The sequence below is a fragment of the Pteropus alecto genome, unplaced genomic scaffold, assembly GCF_000325575.1.
Source record: "Pteropus alecto unplaced genomic scaffold, ASM32557v1 scaffold24, whole genome shotgun sequence".
NCBI classification, from domain to species: domain Eukaryota; kingdom Metazoa; phylum Chordata; class Mammalia; order Chiroptera; family Pteropodidae; genus Pteropus; species Pteropus alecto.
Window position 1 is genome coordinate 10,255,248 of NW_006439192.1, and position 24,024 is coordinate 10,279,271.

At 35.0% G+C, this 24,024-nt stretch overlaps 1 protein-coding gene and 1 pseudogene across 1 annotated transcript; both read right to left on the reverse strand.

Moving 5' to 3' along the window:
- Window positions 1–3,861: 3,861 nt before the first annotated feature.
- DCTN6 (dynactin subunit 6) lies at window positions 3,862–24,024 on the reverse strand. Its single transcript, XM_006916339.2, has 7 exons — window positions 23,903–24,024; window positions 17,990–18,054; window positions 10,150–10,255; window positions 8,715–8,803; window positions 7,509–7,556; window positions 6,000–6,142; window positions 3,862–4,294 (listed from the first exon to the last, which is right to left on the reverse strand). Exons 1-7 carry the CDS (start codon window positions 23,923–23,925, stop codon window positions 4,196–4,198), a joined length of 573 nt encoding a protein of 190 aa, XP_006916401.1. The 5' UTR covers window positions 23,926–24,024; the 3' UTR covers window positions 3,862–4,195.
- LOC112483502 lies at window positions 5,666–5,784 on the reverse strand (annotated as a pseudogene).

Sequence of the window (24,024 nt, forward strand, 5' to 3'; positions counted from 1 at the left end):
AGATTTGAATGAACCTTTCTTTGCTGGGTTTCTCTGTAGGAGGGCATAATGCCTGAGTCTCCATGTGGATGTGATTAGTGTCACTGGGTCTATTCCTGGTAAATGCTCTAAAATATTAAAATATATCTCCCTTTGAAGGAGGCAGGAAAGGAGCTGTTCCTAGTTTATGTTTAATAAAATACTGAAGTCTAAAGTAGCCTTAATATGGGTCAGATTACTAAGGATAATAAAATTCTCCAAAAGAACCCATTTGCTAACCAGTAGGGGAAAAACAATCCTGTTTCCTCATGCTCTCTTGTGATAAAACAGTAGGTTTACAGTGGGGATTATGAAGCTCTAAAATTAAAGTATCTGAAAGAGATCTTCATTTACCTTCATTATGGTTGGATTACACTGCACACCAAGAGTTGGCCACCAAAATGATAAGTGGTGGTGCCCGAGGGTGGGCCGTGGAATTAGAAGTACTTCCTCCCCACCCCCTAAATTGTCTAAAATGAAATTATATTACTTTTATAAGTAAAAACGACAATAAAAACACTACCATAATTTACCACCACAGCTAGTTAGTAATAATAGGCAGACCAGTTTAACGTTTTGGACAGAATGAGCTGTAGCCTCAACAGAGGATCCCCTTCTTTGGGTAATTCTTATTGAATTCGGTGAGAACACAAAACAATTTACAATTTTCCTCTTCTGCCTCATGCAGTTTAAGAACTTTAAAAGAAACGAAGACTAAGCAAAGTAAATCCACATCTGTTTTCCTAGCTAGCTAAATTTAGGAAGTCCACTGAATTATGGAATCTCTATCTTAAAAGGTTTAATAAGTCTTCCAAAAGGCAGCACTGAATGGGGTTAAGATCACGAACTCTGGAGCCAAAATGCTGAGTAAACTTGGACAGTTACTTAACCTCTCTGTGACTCAATTCCCACACCTGTAAAATAGTGATACTTGATTCTTAAGAGAATCAAATGAATTAATGTGTAATTAATGTTATGTATAAACTGCTTTTAACAGTGCTTGGCATGTAGAAAGTTCTATAGAAGTTTGGTAAAGAAATGCAAATTTAAAAAAAATCAGTGAGTTCACTAAGTATATGTTAGTGTTAAGAATAGTCTCTGTATTCTTTTCAACATTCTTATCCTTCAAGATTTTTATTAATAATTTCTACTAAGCCTAGATAAGTTAAACTGATGCTTAATGCTTAATGAAATGTATGATATATTTAGGGACAAGTAATCTAAATATCTAAGATAGGATTTACAGGTTATAAAGACCTTTGACGCTGTGCCCATTAATAAATCAGTCTTTCCTAAAGCCATCTTCCCCAGTGTAGAGACCCCTAAGAGATGCTGACAGTGCACTGGGAGGAACACTTTTAAATGGATGGGTGTATATGCTAGTGGTTTTAGAATATGAATTCTTGGATGCTCCTCCCTTCGAAAGGTGGAGCCTAATCTACTCTCCTTGAGTGTGAGATGGACTTAGTGACCTGCTTTTAACAAATAAAAAGGAAGTAGAAGTGATGGTGTGCAACTTTATAGACTAGGTCTTTCCTCACTTGGATCTAAAGGAAGCTAAAGGAAGCCATGCTGTGTCATGAGGATACTCAGCAACCCTGTGGAGAGGCTCACGTGCTACGGAACTGAGCCTCCTGCCAACAGCCATGGGAAGCAGTCATCTTGGAAGCAGATCTTCCAGCCCATCAAGTCTTCAGATGACTGCAGGTCTGGCTGACTGCTTGAATGAAACCCCATGAGGGACACTGAGCCAGACCACCCGCTGAGCCACTTCTAGATTCCTGACCTGAAGGAACCATGTAAGATAATAAGTGTTTGTTGTTTTAAGCTGCTATATATTTGGGATAATTTTCTACAGAGCATAGATAACTATGATAGTGTGTTTATAGATGAAGTGAAAAAGAAAGCAGTGATAGAGTACCCTTTCTAGACCTGATACTATTCAACCAGTGAAAATCCATCATCTTGACCCAAAAGCTATCACCAAATTGCAGTAAGAAGCTGTGATAAAATGGTTTCTTTCTTCTCCCTGCCCGTTGCTACTTTTTATGTCACAAGCTGTCAGGATTTGTCCTATTATTTAGCATAATTGCCTAGAATATCTCTGATAAAGTTTGAGTACAATCTCAGTTACTAGGAGAAGGCTGGTAACCTGGCTATGGAAAAGCCCCAAAGAGAGAAGTTTATAATAAACAGCTTTGGTTCATTGCCCTGAAGCATCATAAACTGTATTTTATAGGAATATTCAGAACTCATAGACTAAATTGACAGACTTGGGGGCAGAACTACAGAAACTAAATTCACGAGACTGATGTAGAAGTCAGAAAGTGTCTCTAAATTTACTATGTGCAGAATGGAATTCTGGTGCCTTCATCCAGAGTTCCTCTTTTCCTGAATGGTAGATTCAAGGCCATATTAGCAATCAGGAGGTGGTTCAGTTAAGCTTGCAATTAGAGCCAAAAGAAATGGCAAGTCTCGAGGTATGTTCGTCCCAAGCCACAGCAAGTCTTGGCCAACTGATCCTACTGAAGTGGAGGATACTTCTGGTCACAGGTTGCTCACATCTCTTGGATTCAGTGCCTCCCCTCTATGGATAACATTGTATATACACTGTTACATTTTGTTTCCTCCAAACCTTGTTCTTGGTAAATTATTTCTGTTCACATTTTCTTTTTTCTCAAATGAATTAATATCATTTAAAGACCACAATGTACCTAGGAAACATGGAGGCTCTTCTCACTACACATTGACTTACTGTTTAATTCTCTGGGTGTATCTTATTCCCAAGTCCTTGGGAGGTATTTCACAGGTGCCCTCACCACTACCTGTATAGTTTGGATCAGAAGCCGATTATTAGTATATCAGAGCTTGTCCAGAGATAATATTTTAGAACTGGCATAGCGTTTCAAAGGCAGTTTTGTAATTTCTGATTGCTCATCTAAAAATTTTCATAATCGACAAAATCATAAGTTGATCACAAGGAGTTGAAAAACAAATATATTAACCAGTTATCAAAAATAGGGTATTTATGTAACGTTCTCTTTTTTCAGTCCACTGTATGTAGTAGTACGGTTTTCTAACTTGAGTCATGAGTATTCTTACCAAAACCAACTCATTCACATTTGGAACAATTACGCTAATTTGTACCTGTCAGTTTCAGAAATTCAAAATAGTTTTTACTATCTACAATTTAAAATTAAATTTCAAGAGAAAAATATCTTCGTATTTAATGTCTTGGTATTAATCAATATCTAATGATTCAGAAGTTGAAAAGTATGTTGCATTTAAATGTATGCACTTGAATTATAAATACTTTGAATTATAATAAAATCATCTGTTGCCCACTTTGTAATTAGATAAATAGAATTATAATGAGCTCAATAATTAGTGATTAATATGCCAAAATAATTTCATAAATTTATACACTAAAATCTAAAATCTCTTTTTAATATGCCAAAATAATTTCATAAATTTATACACTAAAACTAAAATCTTTTAGTTTCATTGTCCTTAGAAATCCAGGAAAAACCACTCAATTAATGGTCACTTCACTTTTCATTTTTATCAGACACCATTCTTTTTGACTTTGAATCCTACTGAATATATCTTTCCCTGACCATTTCTGTTTAACTAAAAAGAAAAAAATATTTTTCTTGGAAACAAAATGAAGTCTCAGTTAACTCAATAGTTGGTGAAATGTCACCTGAAATTTTAAATAGCTACAAATCCCCAAAAGGAAAACACATTAGCTTTAATACACCTAGTACATAACAGAAATGAAAAGAGCTATTTTGGGAAAGCTAATGTAAGTAGAAAAATTGATTAAGGTATGCTCACTAAAAGTCCTGTCATCAATATTTTTATTTAGTATATGTTAGAATATAAATACATAACAATGCACCCTTTCTTATCACAGATAGTCTGCATAACTAAAATTTATGGCCAACATTTTATAAAATAAAACTAAAACTGTAAATTATCAGAAAAGGAACAAAGATATAGGAAAACAATATGTTTTCTATAAATTACAGAGGATAGTTACAATGAAAATCCATTACTTTCCTCTCTAACTCAATTTTACTAAATAAAGTTAACATGTATTATTCTGTGAACTGCTTTTGGCCCTTTCAAAAGACAGAGGTCAAAGACAATGTTATCTTGATGTCATATATTGTTCTTAGTTCTTAACTGGAGTAGAGCTTCCTTTCATAGTCTTCTTTAGGTGGTGGTAGTTTGGCAAGATTTTCATCAGGAAATCCAGCTGTAGTGTCTGGGGCTAAAAAGATAAGATAATTAAGAACTGACCAACAGAAAGCAAAGTCAAGAGTACCAGGCAGAAATGATTATCAGTAGATCATGGAATTCCAGGTGATTATCACCTATGACTTATTTTTGCTTACCTGTTTTTTTTTTTTAATTTACAACGAATATACATTGTTTGGTAATAAGAAAAGCCAAGAGATTTTATATATAAAAATATATATGTGATCCTGTTTTAAACCTTGCTTTTATACATTTCACCCTGGCCTCTAAAATGGTAAAAATTCTAATTATAGAAGACAACATAAGTAAAATACCCAGAGTACATTGCTTTCCACAAGACCTACACAGCACACATCTGTGATACTCAACTGATCTTCATTTTCATATACCAGCTTTACTCAAACTCCCCTCATTATAAAACTTACCTGGAGGGTACCTGTGAAAATATGGATTTGTTTAGGTCCTTGCCCTAGATACCCTGATTCAACAGGTCCCAGGAACCCTTTTTTTTAATAACGACCTGTACATGATCCTATGATCACTGAAAAATGGAAAATAGTACTGCATACCATTGTGTATTAAACTTCAGGTATTCTTGCTTACTTAATTCTCATCTCCTTTTCTCAACTTTAGCTATTTATCCCTCTTTAATTATTTTTATTGTTATGCACAAAGATAGTGAAAAAATACTGGATTGGTTATTTCCTTTTTAGATACAGAAGTAATACTTGCTTATGATTATAGTAATAATAAAAGCTAAACATTACAGAAATAGAATAATCCAGAAAGAACTGGAATTTAAATTTTTGATAAAATATAGCTAAGAATCAGAGGCAAAGTGATAAATGTCTCGAAAATATTTTCTTTGGGAGAAATAGGAGGACACTGAGTAACTAAAGAAATATATTGAGTGTGCCAACCACTGAGGCTCCAAATTTCAATCAGAATGTCTTCTGTCCAAAAGAAGCCCCAAATGCCCTTTTCTTATTCGTCTCCTACTCTAACAAGAAACTCCAAATATGTACTCTTCATTACTCTTGGTTATTAGGAGGAGATAATTTATCGTAAGCCAGGAAAATATCCACAAGCTGTATTTATTTTCAAGCTAACTATGTTAGTAAACTAATAGATGGACTCAAGGTAGCTTGTCCAGTATAAATTTAGTATGGTCATTTCTTACCCTCTAAGTGATATTTTAAGATGCATTTTCGCTGAAGATGCATCACCAAACCTTAAAAACATCACCAAACCTTAAAAACATATTTAAGGTTTGGTGATGCATCTTCAGCGAAAATGCATAAGACCAGGAATAACATCTCTGAATTTTCTTTTCTCATAATTCATTTATCATTGTCATCTTTGTACATTTTTTTTTTTTTTTTTACGCTCACAGCACCCGGTCTTCCTAGGTGGTCTCCCATCCAAGTACTAACCAGGCCTGACCCTGCTTAGCTTCTGACATCAGACGGGATCGGGCGTGTTCAGGGTAGCATGGCTGGTAGCATATGTACATCTTTGTACATATTTTTGATATTAACTTAAAGACTTGAACAACTCCACTGCAAATAAATTCTAGTTTTAGGAATGTTTCTCTGATATTTTATTTTAATCATTTGCTTTTTAAATAGTGAACTACTGTCCCATTAAAACAATTATGTAGTATTTGGGGAAAATTGGCAGCCCTAGAAAGAACTCTTTTTAAAGAGAAGTTCTAGTACCTGTGGTCGCTCAGTCTGCACCCGACGAAGGCAGTCTACACCATAGATCACTGTATTCTCAGGGATAACTTCAAACGTATTTAGGTTGCAACAAGCCCCAATGATGCAACCGCTTGTCAATATTACGTTTCTGCCTACATATGCTGCAGTAAAAACATAGGAAGAATTACAATTTAAGACATCAAATAATTAGAACATCATTTTTTTCTAAGATGATTTAGGTATAAAAATGCAAACTGGCCTTGAGAAAAAAAATTAACGAAAATACTTCATTTCAGAGTTTGTATAGCATAATGGCAAGTCCAAACTGGTATTCAAAACAAGACCCTGCCGCTGATTAGTTGTGTGACCTTGGGCAAGTCACTATAAATTCTTGAAGCAAGTTAATCTATGAAATAAAGTCCACTCTACTTCACAGTTTGCTGTAAGTAATAAATGGGATAGTAAATGTATAGTGTTGAGCATATCTTGGACAAATAGTAAGTACATAATAAATAGAAAATGACAATGATGATGGTAATCATAATTGGTATTCCAAATTAAAATAAAAACCATTAAGTGATTAACAAAAGTCTAATTTTATTGTTTAAAGAGAAGCATTTTCTTCCATGCCAGTCAGAACCAAGAAAGATAAAGCATTATGCTACAGAGGTGTCACTGTTCAGGTTCTTTCTGGACCTTTGTGGGACAAGCTCTTAGAGTTGCTTCCTAGTAGTGGTGATGACTTTACATGACCCCCTGCCTGGTCCCATTTATGATAAATGGCTTACATTTGTTTCTGATTGGCTAGGGTAGTAGATCTGAAATTAAAGAAAGCAAACTACTAGAGAAACTGATTTTCTTCTTTAATTTTACAATAACATTAATCAACTAAATTATCATTGATACTAGTATTTAGTAGAAGTCCTTTCCGAAACTTTCATTTGAACTTTATGACTTAATTCAATCCTGATTTAAACATACGCAGTTGAATTTTTAATTTAATATATTAGACACATTACCAGATTGGATTCCTTAAAGGTAAAGAATTAGTCTACTTTAGTCCACTTCCAACCACAACTTCTTTCCAAGCACATCACTTAGCCATAGTTGGTACAGACATACCCTTGGAAATATTGCAGATTTGGTTCCATGCCATTGCAATAAAGCGATTATTGCAATTAAGCAAGTCACACGAATTTTTACTTTCCCAATGCATATAAAAGTCATGTTTACATAATACCATAGTCTATTAAGTGTGCAATAGCATTATGTCTAAATAACAATGTATCAACCTTAATTAAAAAACTTTATTACTAAAATTGCTAACCATCATCTGAGCCTTCAGCAAATTGTAATCTTTTTGTTGAGGGTCTTGCCTTGATGTTGATGAAAACGCACTCTCTGTGAAGTGTTAGAAAGCGAAGCACAACAAAACGAAGCATGCCTGTACTTAGGTTGTTCGTTTCCCAGACACCACAGAGAAAGGAGGCAATCACTTTTCACAATAAAACTCGGAACGTAGCTTACCTTTTGATTCAATAACATTATTATCTCCCATTTTCATGGCTTGGGAATCTGTGAGCCAGAGTTAAGTAAACATTGTAAGTATGTTCCTCTTCTCTCTCTGCTAATTCACTATGTCCTTACCCTGCACTGGGACAGAGGGCAGAGGTGCGAGAAGGGCCGTGCAAGCTCAGCCTGGCCAGAACTCCTTGTTCAGGGGAGTCGGAACGTTTTAATCTTTAAATATAAATACCTTTAAGTATAAATAAATGACTTCTATGTTTTTTAAAGAAATAAGTACCTTATACCCCAATTCTATGAGCAACATATTTTCATAATTGTTTTAAGAAAACTAAAACTAGCTATCACACAATCACTTAAAGACTGTTAATGGTCTGAAATATCTTTACATAAATATGTATAATACCCTTTATATAACTGGGAATCAAACTATATAAACTTTAGCAGTTCACTTTATTTGGTTCCTTTATATGTGCAAGCATTATTCTGTACCATTAAAATCATTAAAAACATAATTTTAAATGACTGCTTAATGGTCCTAATAGTCCATTTTATGTTTTATTTAAATATCTTGCTATTGTAACCATTTAGATTCTTTTCCTCTAAGTATTTTCTATTATAATAATGTTTTGCTGACACCATATAAAGATTTTACTATCTTTTTAGAGTACAAAATGAAACAAAAGAACTGATGATACTCTGGAGGGAAAAAAAAAACAAAGAATAAAATATTTTCATCATTTCCTTGTAGCCAACAACATATTGTCAACCTAAAACTATAGAGAAATCAAATGGACAGAGCTGTGGTTCTTAAATCAGGACAGAATCCAGGATTACTATTTCTGTGTCCATTGCCACTTAGTCATTGCTACCTGTCAATAAGTTGTACCAACAGGACCAAAGTGGTACGTTCAAAATGGTGAGCTAAAGGTGTATGTGTGTTTGTGTGTATGTGTGTGTTGTTTGTGTGTGTGCAAGTGTGTCTGAAAATGGCATACTTCCTTTAATCTATTGGGTTATTCAGTGGAAGAGAAGAAAAAAAAATTTTTGATACACTGCAAGTCAAAGAGCTGGATGGCCAACTCTTAAAAATGTAATTTATATATATGTAATGTATTTGATAGATAAATTATGACAATTTCTACCAAGGAGATTTGGGTACTAAAAGAGAGCTGGGAATGATTTATCTAAAATTATTGTAAAGGATACAACAGCCAACTTCAAAAACATTATTGGTGCCAATGATCATAGTTTTGGGTTCTGGATCTTCAGCGTCAGGGGTGATATTATCAGGGTGACTATAAAAAGAAGAGACAAATAAACGAAAAGTTAATGCAAGAGACAATTATCTTGTTTTAACATTTGAGTTCGTTCTCTCAATTTTACCTACATCAAGCTTAAAATATATAACTATGTCAGTAATTTCTTAATCCAAGCAATTTATCCTGTATGCTAAAGAAGACTTGATTCTGACTTTAAAAAGAACTACTGAAATATAAAAAAGTCATAAGTATGTACAGAAAGACAGCCTTCATTTATCTTTTATATTCAAAATCCAGAGAACTTCTCCAGGACAAGGTAAAAAAGATACTGGCTATGACTTTTAGCTTGCTGAACTAGAATCAAAATCACGCCTAAACTGCAAATTTTCCATTCTTAATAATCATTTGAGATTATAAAACATAAACAGATATTTACATAAAATAATTATTTTATGCTGTTAGGTAGTTAGTTGAAATATTTGGAAAATAAATGTTTGTGGTCTAAGAAGAAGCCATTTTAAAATGGTGATTTACCTCTGACAGTTGAGTTACAGCAGGATATAACTGTTGTTAATTGACTTATGCTAACAGTGCCAAAATATATTTTTATAAGAAACTGCTTAATATAGTAAGAAACTCCCTAATCCTAAGTAAGCATTAAGATAAAAAAATCTCTTTATCAGTTAAATATTTTCCCAGGTCTTTGTTAAAAAATTCCATACATGGTTGCTATAAATTAGGTATAAGCTTGAACTTCCTGCCAAAATTTTATCTAGAGAGCTTTAAAAATGCTTATGAAAATTTCATAAGTATTACATTCTAGTTCACTAACATCATGTACATGGTTCTGATATTTTATTATTATTTTAATCTCTAAAGATTAAAAATTGCCTCTAGGGCCCCAAATTTTTCAAATATAATTCTGGGTGTTATCCCTACAAAGCATATGAAGATATAGGTCAAAGTAAAGTTCATGAGTCTAAGCATGCATAATAGCATTTCAGCCAGAACCAAGAAATCCAACCAAAAGACTCTTCAGGGTTGTCGGCACAGCACTTGGACATTTCGGGTACTAGGGAAATGTTTGCTTAAGGAACAAAGAAGGTAGAACTATGTAAGGGGAAGATTACCCGATTGAGTGTTGGAAAGTCTAGTCAGCCACCAACGAGCTACCTCACCTTGGACAAGTCTCTCCACTCAGCTGGTCTTTGGTTTCCTCATTTACTAGTTACTTGTGTTGAAAAAGATCCCTAATGTTTCTCCAGTTCTAAAACAGTGGGCTTTGCAGATGTCAGTTATAAAAGGTTCCTATAGTTAGAAGTAATTAATAAAAACACTATCTGTGGCACTCAGTTCAGAGTAGTTGTAAGAGTCTTACTCACGCATTTATGATAAGCGCCTGTTCTTCTATCAGGTTACCTTCACCAATCACTATTGGCCCGGCTTCCGCAATAATTCGTGCTTTAGGGTGGACCACTGTTCTAGGTCCTGTTAAAAGTATGGTGAAAAGAAATTATTGGTTGAGGCTAAGCTTCCCACAGGAGGGCAGGAGGTGACCAAGGGGGGGCCAAGGCTGTTGGGAGGAACGTTTTCTAAAGTATGTGCCAGGCACCACACAAGGCACTTCACAAACGTTATCTCCTCAGCTGTTATCATTAGCAGTTAGTGCCAAATCTCAAACCAAGGTGAGTGGAGACAGATAGCACAGGCTTAGGAGCCAGACAGCCCTGGCTCACCCTCTATTTTGAAGCCTCTGTTATCTCAGCAGTGAAATGGAGATGGTGATAATACCAGTCTTGCAGAGTTGCTGTAAGGATCAGATGAGATAATGTTTGTAGGCCCAGTATTCTGGCACATAGTTGGCAATAAAAATTAACTCCCTTCCTTTCCTTCATATAAAGGTAAGGTGTCTTTGCTTATAATTCTGGTGCTTTCTTACGCTAGTGAACCACCTAACACTTTCTTATGCTAGTGTACTACAGGATTAGTCTTTTTATTAAATGATTAAGAGAGGAATATGGGTGGGCCAAAGTCAGAAAATATGGAAAACTAACCTCAGCTTTGTTTCTTTGTTACTATCACTGTTATAAGCTTACCCATGGGAGGAGGCAGACCTTCTGTTATCTGGAGAAGGATGTGATATTTAACCAGTTAAAGGTAGAAAAAGGTGAAAGAGACACAGTGGAAGGAGCTAAGTGTGATCACTGGAGTCCTGAGACTCTGATATAGGGGGACCTGACACAATGACTCCAATCTCAAATTGAAGGGAACAGGAAAGGGGTCTCATCACATCCATTTCATGATCAGACTGGTAAAGGCGCAGCATTGCCTAAACGTAGATTCTGGAATGCTACACATTCCCTCTCCCAGCTTTTATTTACCCATAGTCCTAGAATTCTGGTGATAATGAAACCACTGATGAGAAAACATAACCTCATTTTAGCCTCTCCCTCCAACACACACTCCACCCACCCCAACAGCAAGGCTATTTTTACTAGTAAACCAGAAGACAGGAAGTAACTGGCTCCGAAAGTAAGAGAGAGTGGGCAGAAGTGTTGACAGGAGGTAGGGAAGGAATCAGGAAGATGACATTGACCATTAAATTCAATTGTATAAGTTGTTAATTTATTCAGTAATCATTATCTGCTTCTGACAGGCAAGATGCAGCACTGTATGTTATGAGAAACAAAAAGACATACATGCTATTTTTGCTCTTTGAACTTGTTGTCTGAAAAACTGGGACTACTTCACACACTCACTCGCAAATGACTAAAATAATAAGGAGATTTTCCTGGTGCCCAGAGAACTGGAAGGAACCTCAGTGAAGCTTATTTTTTCCTAACAATGAAGAGCTGAGTAGTGATACGGGGCTGGGGATGGGGTGGGGAGGCTTAAGCAGGATGCATAGTCAAAGGACGTACAGTTTGGTAAGAAATAACATGAGAGTGGCTGTGTTGTTTCTGTCACATCTGGCTGCCCAAACCTTCAGCTGCTAAAGTAAAATTTCCCCAGCAAATTCTCCTATTCAGGATAGCAGATCTCAGGATAGAAGACAGGATCTCTCAGTTCCTTGGGAAGTTTCTCAACTTGACCATGAGTGTGAACAAATGTGCCTTTTTTCCTTTGTTAAAATAATACACAGACACATAATTTACAAAATAAATACATGCTCGTTACAACAACTTCAAACGAAGCAAAAAGTACGAAGATCCTGTCATGCTAATCTCATTCCCAAGAGGTAACTATTCTTAAAAGTCTGAAGTATATTATTCCAGACTTAAGTACTACTGTATATAAACTTTATTTCACTAATAGTTTAAAAAATAAATTCAACTTGAAGGAGAAAAAACTGGATTACAAACACTTTTTTTAAAACTAAGGAATAGTACTTAGTTTTCTGTAATTTGCTTTTTTCACCTAATAAGTCACGGTCATTTTTCCATATAAACACATCTAAGTAGATATTCTTTTTAATGGCTGAATAGTATTTCACATCATATTAATATATCATAATTTATTTAACCAATCCTTTAATAATAGCCATTTAGATGTAACCACTTTGCCGGGAGAGGCGCTAATCAATGCTGAAACAAACACTGGATTCCTTTGAAATGAGGTATTTCTTACAGGTCTTCCAGCTGTGTGACCCAATTTAAATCTGAGGTTTGCACACTAGGTTTACATTTTACTACAAAACCGTCTATGTTAAAGGGACACAATCTTTCTATATTAGGTTCTTTGTAATTAAAGTCCCAGCTAGCACCTTGCCGTTTTTCTAGAAAGTCTAGACTCTGGCCTCTACCACTTAAAGTCTATGTGCTTAATCTCGCAAAAGACTGCTTTCTCATCTATAAAAAGATGAGATCTATAACAATCTACCTCATTGGGTTGAAGTGTGGATTATAGGAAATAATGTCTGAAAGGGCGATAATGGGGTCTGGCTTATAATTCTTAAAAATGGAGGTTCATCACTATCTGCCATGAAGAGCTAACAAATAATTTCATCATAGTAAGCAAAATAACTCCTTCTGGTCTGAGATATAGAAGAAAGGGTGTTTTACTCCTCTACTCAGGTTATCAGGGTATTATCACCTTTTAATCAGGGGGAAATTTCCGCCCCTTTTTGTAAAAAAGCAAAAAAAAAAAAAAATTAATAAAGGTAACGTCCACACTAGAAATAAAAATCTTAGGACAAAGAGATCATAATGGCTGTGATAAAAACAGATACTTTGCCACTGCTAGATAAGTAGCCAGAGGCACTACATATTTTACTGGTCCTAAAGCTGTAGTTTTTGACAAGCAAACTTGCAAAAAGCTACCTCAGAATGGACCAATAAGACAAAGGTAGCACTGGGACCTGTGTTTCTTTAAAAGTTGCTCGAAAATATCTCTTTCAAAACAATTGATATTTTCATTTTTGCCTTTCAAAAATGATACAATATGTTAATTATAGGAAAATAAACATAAATACAAATTTAAAAAAAATCTCAAATCTCATATCTTCTTACACTCTATTTAAAAATAATGCCTGAGCTATTCTAACCAGGAGTTTTCTTGTTGTTATCATTATTTTTATCATTATTAATACGTATTTAGTAAATAATTGGAAAACTCCTAGTTACAAATCTGAGGGCCTTGTCCTGGGAGGTAAAGCATTATCAACAATTTGCGAGAGACTTGTGCTTGAGACACCACCTCCACCTGGTGGTAGCGCGGCCAAACTACAAGTCCTGGCGTTTCGGGACTGAAAAACAGGTGAAACTATCAACTTTGAGTTGTGAAGTAAGAGCAAATGTCATGAGCGACAACAAACTGCATAGTTCCCCTAAACCTCTTGTAGGTCTTTTATGAAGAGAGACTAAAGAGGTCAAAATCCATGTACTTCAGTAAAGGTGACTGCTAAAATTTTGGTTTGGTGAACTTTCTGTCTCCGCACGCTTGCGTGCAAGAGGTTAGCACCAGAGCACTACTCCAAGCCAGAGGCAGCGAACAGCACCCTGAAATGTGGGCGCAGTGTGCTCCATGCTTTTCTAAATGCAAGAAGCACTTTTACCTAGAATGCGTCTAAATTCAAACCAAGTTTAAGGGGCTTGAGGTTAAAATGCTTTAAAAACTAAAATCTGTCACCATGGAAAGTTTTTTTTAAAGGCTGTTGTGAACCTTCTTGGGGCTCTTTCTGGCACAGCAATTTGAATATTTTCCTACCAAATGTGCTGAAACCCTATTTGGCTTATCTCCTTGTTTGGATAAATGTGTCTAGAGTTGGAGCTGGCTTACTGGCTGATGAATTATTTTTCTAACGGGTTGGCTGGGCTTGATGCAACATAGCCAGAAAGACATTCCTTGTATCAAATTTCCATTCCTCTCATTTGGTAAAGGACATTTTTCCTCTCTATCTTTGCCACAGAAAGCAATCTTTGTGTACATTTTCATATATCAATAAATAGTTCAAAAAGCCACAAGCTCTCTTGAAAATTAAAACAACTCCTCTGACCTGTAAGCTGAAGTACCTGTAAGAAGTGCTTTATAGTCCATGAATTTCTCAAGTCAAAGCCACTATTCTGCCCTACTGAAAAAAATTTTCCATGACAAAAGGGAAGCTTTTGATCTATATTAAAAACCCTAATGGACAGAAAGACAGAATAAGTGGGAGAAAGAGCTTCCATCACAAAGCTTTTTCATTGTGCCAAGTTCTGCCTTCATATTACGATGTACCAACCAAGCCCAGTCCTGACACCAGGAGACTGACTGCCTTTCACCCTATTATGGGACTACAGGACTGTGCTTAAAGGTACCTTTCTGAATTAGTTTCAGCATTCAAAACAGAATTAATAGGAAACAATACATGACCCATGAATCAAGGCAGCCTAAGTAAAAACAGGCTTGATACAATGAAAGCTTATTTACCCAAATTATAATTAACAAGAGAGCTGTTATTTTTCCCGAGATCTGTTTCTTAGCAGCTTCTAATGAAGGGGCTCCAGCAGAACCTCAAGTCATGTGGTTCCTGGTTAAGAAAAATAGTTCAAAGCTTCGGACTAGTTTCTTTGTTAAATCAAAAACCTGGTTTTCTAGGAAGATAGAAGGTAGGGTTTACCCACAAAGTTCTACTATACTGAAACATAGCAAAGGAAAAAATTACTTTCTTCCCAAAATATTTCAGAATGAGTAGTTGGGTAAAAGTATAATCAACTAGGGGATGAAAAATTATGCATGACATCCTGGAAAATCTAATATTTAAACTACACTTAAATTTTCTGCTACTTAACCCAGAAAACAGCTTATTAAGTGATCAAATCTTCATATTCATAGCATAACAGAGAAAAGCTTAAATTAATTATTCTGGTAAATTAATAAAAAAACAAAAACAATAAAAGTCATAAAGTGAAAAATAAAACACGGTGGGGAGAGCAAGTTTTAATTAGATAACTTATCTCTACTCCGTGCTTTGATTTAACTTTATATCTCCCAGGAGCTTTTTTATCTGGTACATCAGGAAAATGCATTAATAGTAGCCAAAAGGTGAGAGATATTTTATACCGAATATAACAATGATAGAAATGACTACCTAAATATCAGTTCTAGAATGTTTCCATATTTATATATACAATTAGAGATTTTAAAAAAATGTATAATAAAAATGAGATAAGAATTGTGGAAGACAGAACACTGGGTAACTGTGTCACTTCTGAATCTTTTCCTTAATTTTTAAAGTTGAGATGTTTCTGTAAAGTATTTGAGCAAATTTTCTTGTTTTAAAAAACTGGGTCAAAGATAAGCGCAACAAATACTTACATCCATTTTTTAAAAATTGTTACTTCTTATGTTATAATCCATCACTGAAAATATGTGTTGAACTGTCATTTTATATTTTAACTATCAGAGCTGTACCCTTATCAGCTAGTGGTCAAATACTGTATGAAAAGATTTAATCACTGTATTGACTTACATAATTTCGACATTTAGGGAAAGTATGAGGATAACAGGGATAAAGAAAGGGGGAGGAGCACAAAGTAGTGTAAGACAAAGGGAGAAACAGGAAAACAGAGTGCTGACTCCTGATACCCTCGCGCCCCAATCCTACACAGTGGTCCAGCGATTGAGCTTTTCTTTTCACAGGATAAGCCTTTACTGCTACTCTAGAAAAGCTTCTGCAAGTAACAGGAGTTATTTCAAATCTGAGATACACACACAAACACACATAGGTATAATTGTGTGTACGTTTATGCCTGTAGAGGTATCTATACTATTATATAGTAGACATTATATACTTATCATTTAAAATGGAGAAGTAGAAAGAAATGAAAAGTTTAGTCAGCTATATTACTTTAGTGTTACTTTCCTTCTAATTATAGAATATCTTGTGAGCTAATCTTAGATGTTATTCCTTGGATCATGATGAAAACTATAAAAATACCAGAATAAAAATAATGCAGAAGAGCATTTTGATAAACATGTGGCCATGATAATTTTTCCTCATAAAAAGTTTGCAAGTGGTTGAAGAGTTAACAGAGAGTTAACACAGCACTGAAAAGAAATAGGGTCACCTTCTAAACTTTAAAAGTCTGTCAATATAAAATAATTAAATAAATCCAACCTGGCAGATTCCTCATGATGTTCCATAATACTGGCACAATCATCACTGGTTTTATAAGACATGATGCCTAAAGTGGTTGAAAGCTAAGACTTAACTAAAATATACAAATTTTTTTTTTTTCTATTAAAGACACTGTTAGGGTAAGGGAGCAAGGCATATTTTCTCACTGAAAGTGTATAAAATAAAAATAAATCCAACCTGGGAGATTTCCCATTGATGTTCCTAAAACTGGGACAATCATCACTGGTTTTATAAGACATGATGCCTAAAGTGGTTGAAAGCTAAGACTTAACTAAAATATACAAATTTTTTTTTTTTTCTATTAAAGACACTGTTAGTGTAAGGGAGCAAGGCATATTTTCTCACTGAAAGTGTACTTAGTTCACTGAAAGCTCTACTCTGGTAACATACAGCTGCTTATAAGGATAGGCTTACATTAATAAAACTATGAGGGGACTATATCCAGTGAAATCATATGTAAAAGAACTGGGTAAAATGTGAATTTGGGGGAACTTAATCACATTCATATAAGCAAAGTGCCACGTGTTGAATTGTTCCTTTTTTTTTAAATGTTGGACTTGACCTCTAGCAAGGCTATACTGATAAGATTTAAAAGTATGATTAGCTAACTTTTATTGAATGCTTATTATGTGTTAGGTTTTAGGCAATCACTTTCACAAATATTCTTATTTAATCCTTCAAAAACTTAGGAGGTAGGCATTCATATTTTATATGTGACAGTAACTAACTGCCACTGCATATTCATTTTTCCTTTATTCTTGTAACAAAATACTATTTTATTGGTGGCAAAAATGCGCTCAGTTAAGGATACATTTCCCAGCCTTCCCTGCAGCTATGTGTCCATGAGACTAAGTTGAAGTAATCAGACAAAAAAGGGCTGTATGGAACTTTCAGGAAGACTACTTAAAGGGAGCTGACTCAGCTGGGAGGTACATCTTTTTGTTTCCACTCCTTTCTTTTCTTATCCAAGGTCACACTTGATGCTCTAGCCATCACATCAAGGCTGGAACTCCTGAACAGTCAACTGATCATCCCTGAATTGCCTAGCTCCAGACTTTTTATATAAGAAAATAAACCTTTGCGTGTTTAAGCCACTCTTATTTGTAGCTGAACCGATTCCTGATGCCCACATTTACATAGATGGAGAAAAGGAAGGTCAGTGAAGTTAAGTAATGTAGCCAAAGTAAACCAGCAGGTAAAGAACAAGGATGCTAACTCAAGTCTATCAGACTTTATGGTCCAGACTTAATAAATACCCAGTAGAATGCAAGCTCCTCAAAGGCAGTACATTTTTCTGCTACGTTCACTCCTGTGTCCCTAGTGTTAGCACAGTGCCTGGTACACAGTAGGTATATAATAGATGTTCCTCGAACAAATGAATGATTTTATTATATCATTAGTTTATCAGATAGAAGTTTAAATATAGACTCCATCACATTACATTCTTTTAGAAATATTAAACACGTATAGGAGAAAATACATTGTTTTGTCAATAAAATTAGGACATCAGTGGAACAGGCAAATGTAATAGCTAATTGCTGTAAAGCACAGAAATTAAATCCCATCAACTCTTGAGAAACAACACTAATGAACTATTTTCTTACCTATAGTTACATCACCTTTGATTTCACTTTCTACACACACGACTGCTCCAGGAGCAATCTTCACACTGTAGGAAGAAAAACATAACATTTATCATGGGTAAAGTTTAAAAAATATTGTTACAGAAGCTATTCTGACACTGCAATGAAAAAAAAGGCTAAGAAAAAAAATTGATGGAAAAATGCAAAGTAAACTGTAAGAGGGTAAGGTTTAATATAAACATCTCAAGTGGTATACTCTCCATTGGGCTAAAATCATATATGATGCCTTATTACAATTATTGGGGGAAAAAAAAGAGGCTTTGGATCCTTTACTTTTAACATCAGCATTGTTTCTAAATACCAAAAAGCAGAAAATCCATTAGTAGGGTACTGTTTAATGAGTTATAATATACTATAAAGAGAATGAATAATCCTTTAGTAGCGATTTAGAATGATCTCCAGGCTAAATGAAGTCAGAAAAGCAAAGCTGGAAAATGAACAGTATATAATATGCCACTAGTTTTGTAGAATGGAAGGAAAAGAATGTACATTCAAATTATTTAACAACCAGCAAGGTAACATTAATACAGAAATCAGAATGTAATGTGATGGAGTCTATATTTAAACTTCTATCTGATAAACTAATGAGGCAATATAATAAAATCACAAAAGTTCCTATTTATTTTCTAACTATATATAAAACTGCTTATCAAGTGATATAAATTAATGCAAATTGTTCAAAACATCAATAATTCCTAAATTTATTGATGCTTTTTGATATTCCACTGTGATCTTTTGTCAAACGCAGCTGAATCTAGCTAAATGCTGAGCCATGAGACAACATGAACTGCAACAAATGACTTCCCCATTAAATTGACAGTCATTATGTAACTTGTTCTCATTAAGTAAAGAATTTTTCTTAGTAGTAATGATATTATAGTGATGGTATTAACTTCCATGAAATAACAATACCATTTTAGATATTTTGACTATAATTCTATTTGGACTTTTCAAATTTTTGATTTCTCATTGTTCATTGCTAGTATATAGAAACACAACAATTTTGTAATATTGACCTTGTATCCAGTGACCTTGCTAAGCAATCCACTTTGTTCAAGTAAAATATTTCTAGATTTTCTGGAATTTTCCATGTCAACAATTTTGTTGTCTGTGACTAAAGACAGTTTTATTTCTTCTTTTCCAATTTGTATACATATTATTTCTTGTTTTATTGCTCTGGCTGATTTCCAATACAATATTACATAAGAGTGATGAAGCCAGACATCCTTGCCTTGTTCTAAGAGCTTTGTAAGATCAACAAAACCTATCAAATTATCTTCTAAGCCATGAATTTAGCATTTAAATAAATTATTAAAATGTGTATGTGAAACAGTTGAAGCTTTGTTGACACAAATGTTACTCTCTTATTTATAAATTTTCCAAAAAGTTTTTTCTCATTTCACTGAATATGTTTTACAACCGGAAAGGACCAGAAATCTAGAGTACAATGATTCACTCATATTAATATTATTTAATTTATATAAATATTCATGTATGAAAGTGCATGCTTATTTTTAACTTATAGCAGACAGTATAAAAAATTTAAAGATATTTTCTATTTGTTTTCCATGTCTTTTTTGGACACTCCTTTGACTTAAAAAATTGTTATTGCAAGGTCTTATTTTTTTAAATGTTTTACTGTGAAAGATTCATATGTTTTTAAAATGTCCTCAATGATTGCAAATTTTCATTATATGTAATATGAACTTACATAAGACATGCTTGCCATTCTAATAAAATAAAGAGTTTAGCACATTCAGTTTTTTTTAACTTTTGAGCATCATTTGCAACTAGAGCAATGAGTATAGCTGTACTAGTTTGTAACTGCTGAATATCTGTTTTTGTTTAAATATTTCCAAATTATTGCTGAAAGAACTGTTAAGAAAGTAATGATATTCACTGCCTTCAGAGAGAGGAGCTGGACAACAGGGAAAAAGGGTGGATAGATTTTTTTTTCATTAAATACTATTTTTTAATCATTTGCATTTTGAATAACACAAATACATCCCCTCCTCAATAAATAAATAAAACAAACAAAAAGATCAATAAAATTGTCTTAAGACCAAGTGCCAAAGAGGTCCTGGACACATTCTCATAAGCAGGGTGAACTTTTATCCATTTTTCTTAAAATGTCTCCCTCAAATAATGATCCCAAGCGTCTTCTCCCTTTGATTTTATTTATCTAAAAAATACTTTCTTGTAACAAGATCTTAAGTATCCTTTAATGAAAATTAGACTCCTTGGTTTCCCTTTAAATCATTTTTTTTTATTCTTTAAATCATTTTTTCCCATTGCTTCAGCAACAATCCTCTTTAGTCAAGGATAAAATTATTATTATTCATTAGTATCACTTCTGATTAATTTCAATCTTCAAATAAATGACCTCCTATCACAAATAAAACCCTATTATGCCTTATTCACAGTGGCATTGATTATAGTATTTTTTGACCAGTGTTCATAAATGTTCTGTCATAATATACCTAGGATGCTTGATACTGTACTAGCAGAAACATGACACAAGTCAGTATAAGTAAGAAATGAAAGGATGTGTTATGAAATAAATGTGAATACTTAGATTATTTAATATGATTCTATTCTGGCCCATTTCTTATATTAGTTTGTCTGGGGTGATGAGGAATTCTTGTTTTACTACTTATGATAGCTATCCATGATGATACAGCTATAATTTAACTGAGACACTTGGACACTTCTGGTGGCACTGTCCAGACACCTTTTTGAAAACACTGTACCAATGTGCATCAGGAAGCATAAAAATATTCACAATGTTTGTCCTAGAAAGTAGAACAAAATGCAAAAAAAAAGGGAAAATAGGAGGGAAAATGTGAGAAAATTAGAGGACCAATACATGAGGTTTCAAATTCAAATAAAAGAAATCTCAAAAGGAGAAAAAGAGAAATATTCATGGTGAAAACTATCAGAGAATAATACAAGAAAATTTCCCAGGACAGGTATCAATCTCAATTCTGAAAGAGTTCAGTGAATGCAAAAGACCCATGCCAAGTTACATCATCTAGAGATTTGTAAACACTATGGAAAAGATCCTTAAAGTTTCAGACTCCCACAAAAAAGTTACACATTGAGGGAAAAAATAATCAGAATGGCATCAGATTTCTCAATAGCATTACTGGATGCTAAAAGACCCGAAGACAAATCCTACAGAATTCTTAGGGAAAACTATGTTCAAACTAGAGCTATTTATCTAGCAAAACTAGCAATCAAGTACAGAAGGAAAATAAAGGTGTTTTCAGACTTGCAAGGACTTCAAGAAAAATAATCTCCTATGCACATTAGGAAGATGCCAAAGGACATACCTAGCTAAATAAAAATAAACCAACAGACAAGACAGATTCTAGAAACAGAGGCTCTAGCCTGCGAAGACAGAGGGAAACATCAGAACATTAGCCGTGCATCAGCCTTAGAGAGCAAAGATGATAGAGGGCTTCAAGAGGAAGATCTCCAAGGGGAAAAAAGAAAGATTATGTGAGGATTATTTGAAAAATGATCTGTTGGAAGCATTTGACATATCTGTTGGAAGATCTGAAAAAATACCAATCAGTTCATAGAAAAGGAAGGAAATAAATGAAGTTATTCTGTTAAATTTTAGAAGAATTCAGTTTGAGGAGTCCATGGAAAATTCAGGAGAAAGACCTAGCAAGCAATTGAAAACACCAATCTGGATCTCATGAGAGAGCTCTAAACCAGAAATATAGCAGTCAGCAGGATTCAAACTCTTTAAAATATCTCTCCATTTTTCATATTCTAGAATCCCCCCAAAAAATAAGAAAAAAGAAAAAAATAACAGAATCCCCCCAAATATTCCCTCATATAAATGCAAAGTAATACCAAAAATACTTTTTAAATTGCATCAACTAAAGAAAGAATACATATACAAAATTTTCTTCTACAAATTTCAGTGAATGAAACTTCCTACCATGAAGTATTTTTAAAGCTTTAACCCCAAAGAATATACCTCAAATAAAAAACTAATAATACCTAGGTTTATCTTCAAGAAATGTTTGTGAGATTAGACACAACTACATGTGTTTCCATCGTTTTGACATGCACTGAAGTTAATGGAGTTAACCACAAAGCTTAAGTTAATGAAATTCTAAAAATGACCCGTCTGGTCATTTTTAGACACCACCGACAACAGGTAGGAAGGGACGGGGGTGAGGCAAACACTAAAGTGGGTGTCTGGGAACATACAGCAGAGAATATGTGTCACTTGACTGCTGAAATCACAGAAAATATATAACCCTTCTACTGAGTAGAAGAAAGAAAACTTCGGTAACATGAAACAGAAAGCAGAAAATGATCCAACCCTCTCATTTTATAGGTGAGAAAACTGAAGCCCTAAGACTAGAAATGTCCTGAAGCAAAGTTTGTTCCTGGGGCATCATTACCCTAACACCAATCATCCCTTTTCTGTTAGTTGAAAGTTTCCTGGAAATATTCTGTCACTCTGGATATTTTTCCTGTGACAGATCAATCAATGCTGTCCTTGAACGTATCACCATTTGTAAATGCAATTTCTCAAACGCTTCTCTAATTTAGAGTGGGGGCTTTGTGTGAAAATATGCAATTTTATTAAGCCCCGGTCGACTAAATTAGGTTTTATAAAATACCCCTTGTTTTAGATCTTATTTCATATTCCAACTTTCCATTCCCTCAGTCTTCCTCTCCCACTATGATTTTTTATGAAAAGAGTATTATCTAACATTTAACTTGTCCTGGATAAACAAGAATAGGAACGATTCACAGTGCCTCTCAGTCTTCAGATTTATGCCTAAGGGAGAGGCCCCAGATAGAGTTTGTGTCCCAATCGGCAAGCTTCTCCGCGAGGCAGGAAATAACTGAATTCACCACTAGAACCATTAAAACGTGGTCCAAACATCCCCTAGACTCCACTGCACCTCGGAGTGGTAGGTGGATGCGGGAGCAGGCAGCTGGGAGAAGGCTTAGCAGAAGACCTGAGTTAAAAATATCAAGTCAACAGTATATTCATCTCTACTGTACACTACTATATACTGTACATGATATTCATAGTAGATCCATTCCTCTGTAGCTTGTGAAAAAAGATTACAGATACTTGCCTAAGCAGAATAAATATCTAAATTTTATTTTATGGCACCCGAAACAATGTCGGTTTTCTTTTTCAAAAAGTATCAGCAGGGGGTGCTCAATACTACTGCTTTTGGAAATAGTTTAACAAGCATTTCTCTCATCCAAGCCGTTCCTGTCCACCAACGACAGTTCCTAAACAATGAAGACTGCTGGAGAAGAAACCACAATTCCTGTCCTCACACATTTACAAAGGAGCGTGTCCACGCTGGGCAGAATGTATCAAAACAGTTCTAGTCCAGGTGCGGCCTCCTTTTTGACAAGCGACTGTAAAACAGTTTACACAAATAGACACCACCGACAACAGGTAGGAAGGGACAGGGGTGAGGCAAACACTAAAGTGAGTGTCTGGGAACATACAGCAGAGAATGCAGCTATGAGCCATCGGCGAACAGCCGCACCCAGCGCAGCAGAATGGAAGGGGCGATGCATTCTCACCTCCCAGCAACATCGTGAGACCCCCTTACGCGCAGGCGCGCTGCGGGAGGACGGCAAAGTGGGACTGGGATGAAAGAACAAAAACCCTCCGGCACTGGTTCCGCATCCCTTCTCAGGCCTCCCCACCCCCATTTTGTCGCCTCCTGCCTCAGCAGAAGCCAGACCGGGACTTAAGGAACCATTTAGGCCGAGTGCCAGAGATAAGACACCATCTCAGTCCTGACCACTGGCGACCAAGAACAGGTTCCACCTCTGCAGAGTTGAGAATAGGCTTTTTTCAAACAGCTGACCCACCTCTTTTGAATCTTCTCCGCCATGGTTTGGCCCGGGTCTCCAGTTGGAGCCGAGATCGACACAACCGCCTGAGTAAAGCGATGATCTCTGCAAGCGATTGGAGAGCCTGGCAGGATTGGAAG

Bases quoted from the DNA above. Each gene is read 5' to 3' on its own strand.
- DCTN6 (XM_006916339.2), bottom strand. From the start codon at position 23,925: ATGGCGGAGAAGATTCAAAAGAG. The intron at 18,055-23,902 runs GTGGGTCAGCTG...TTCTTCCTACAG, and splicing joins GCGGAGAAGATTCAAAAGAG to TGTGAAGATTGCTCCTGGAG. The intron at 8,804-10,149 runs GTGAGTAAGACT...TTCTTTTTATAG, and splicing joins CAGGCGCTTATCATAAATGC to TCACCCTGATAATATCACCC.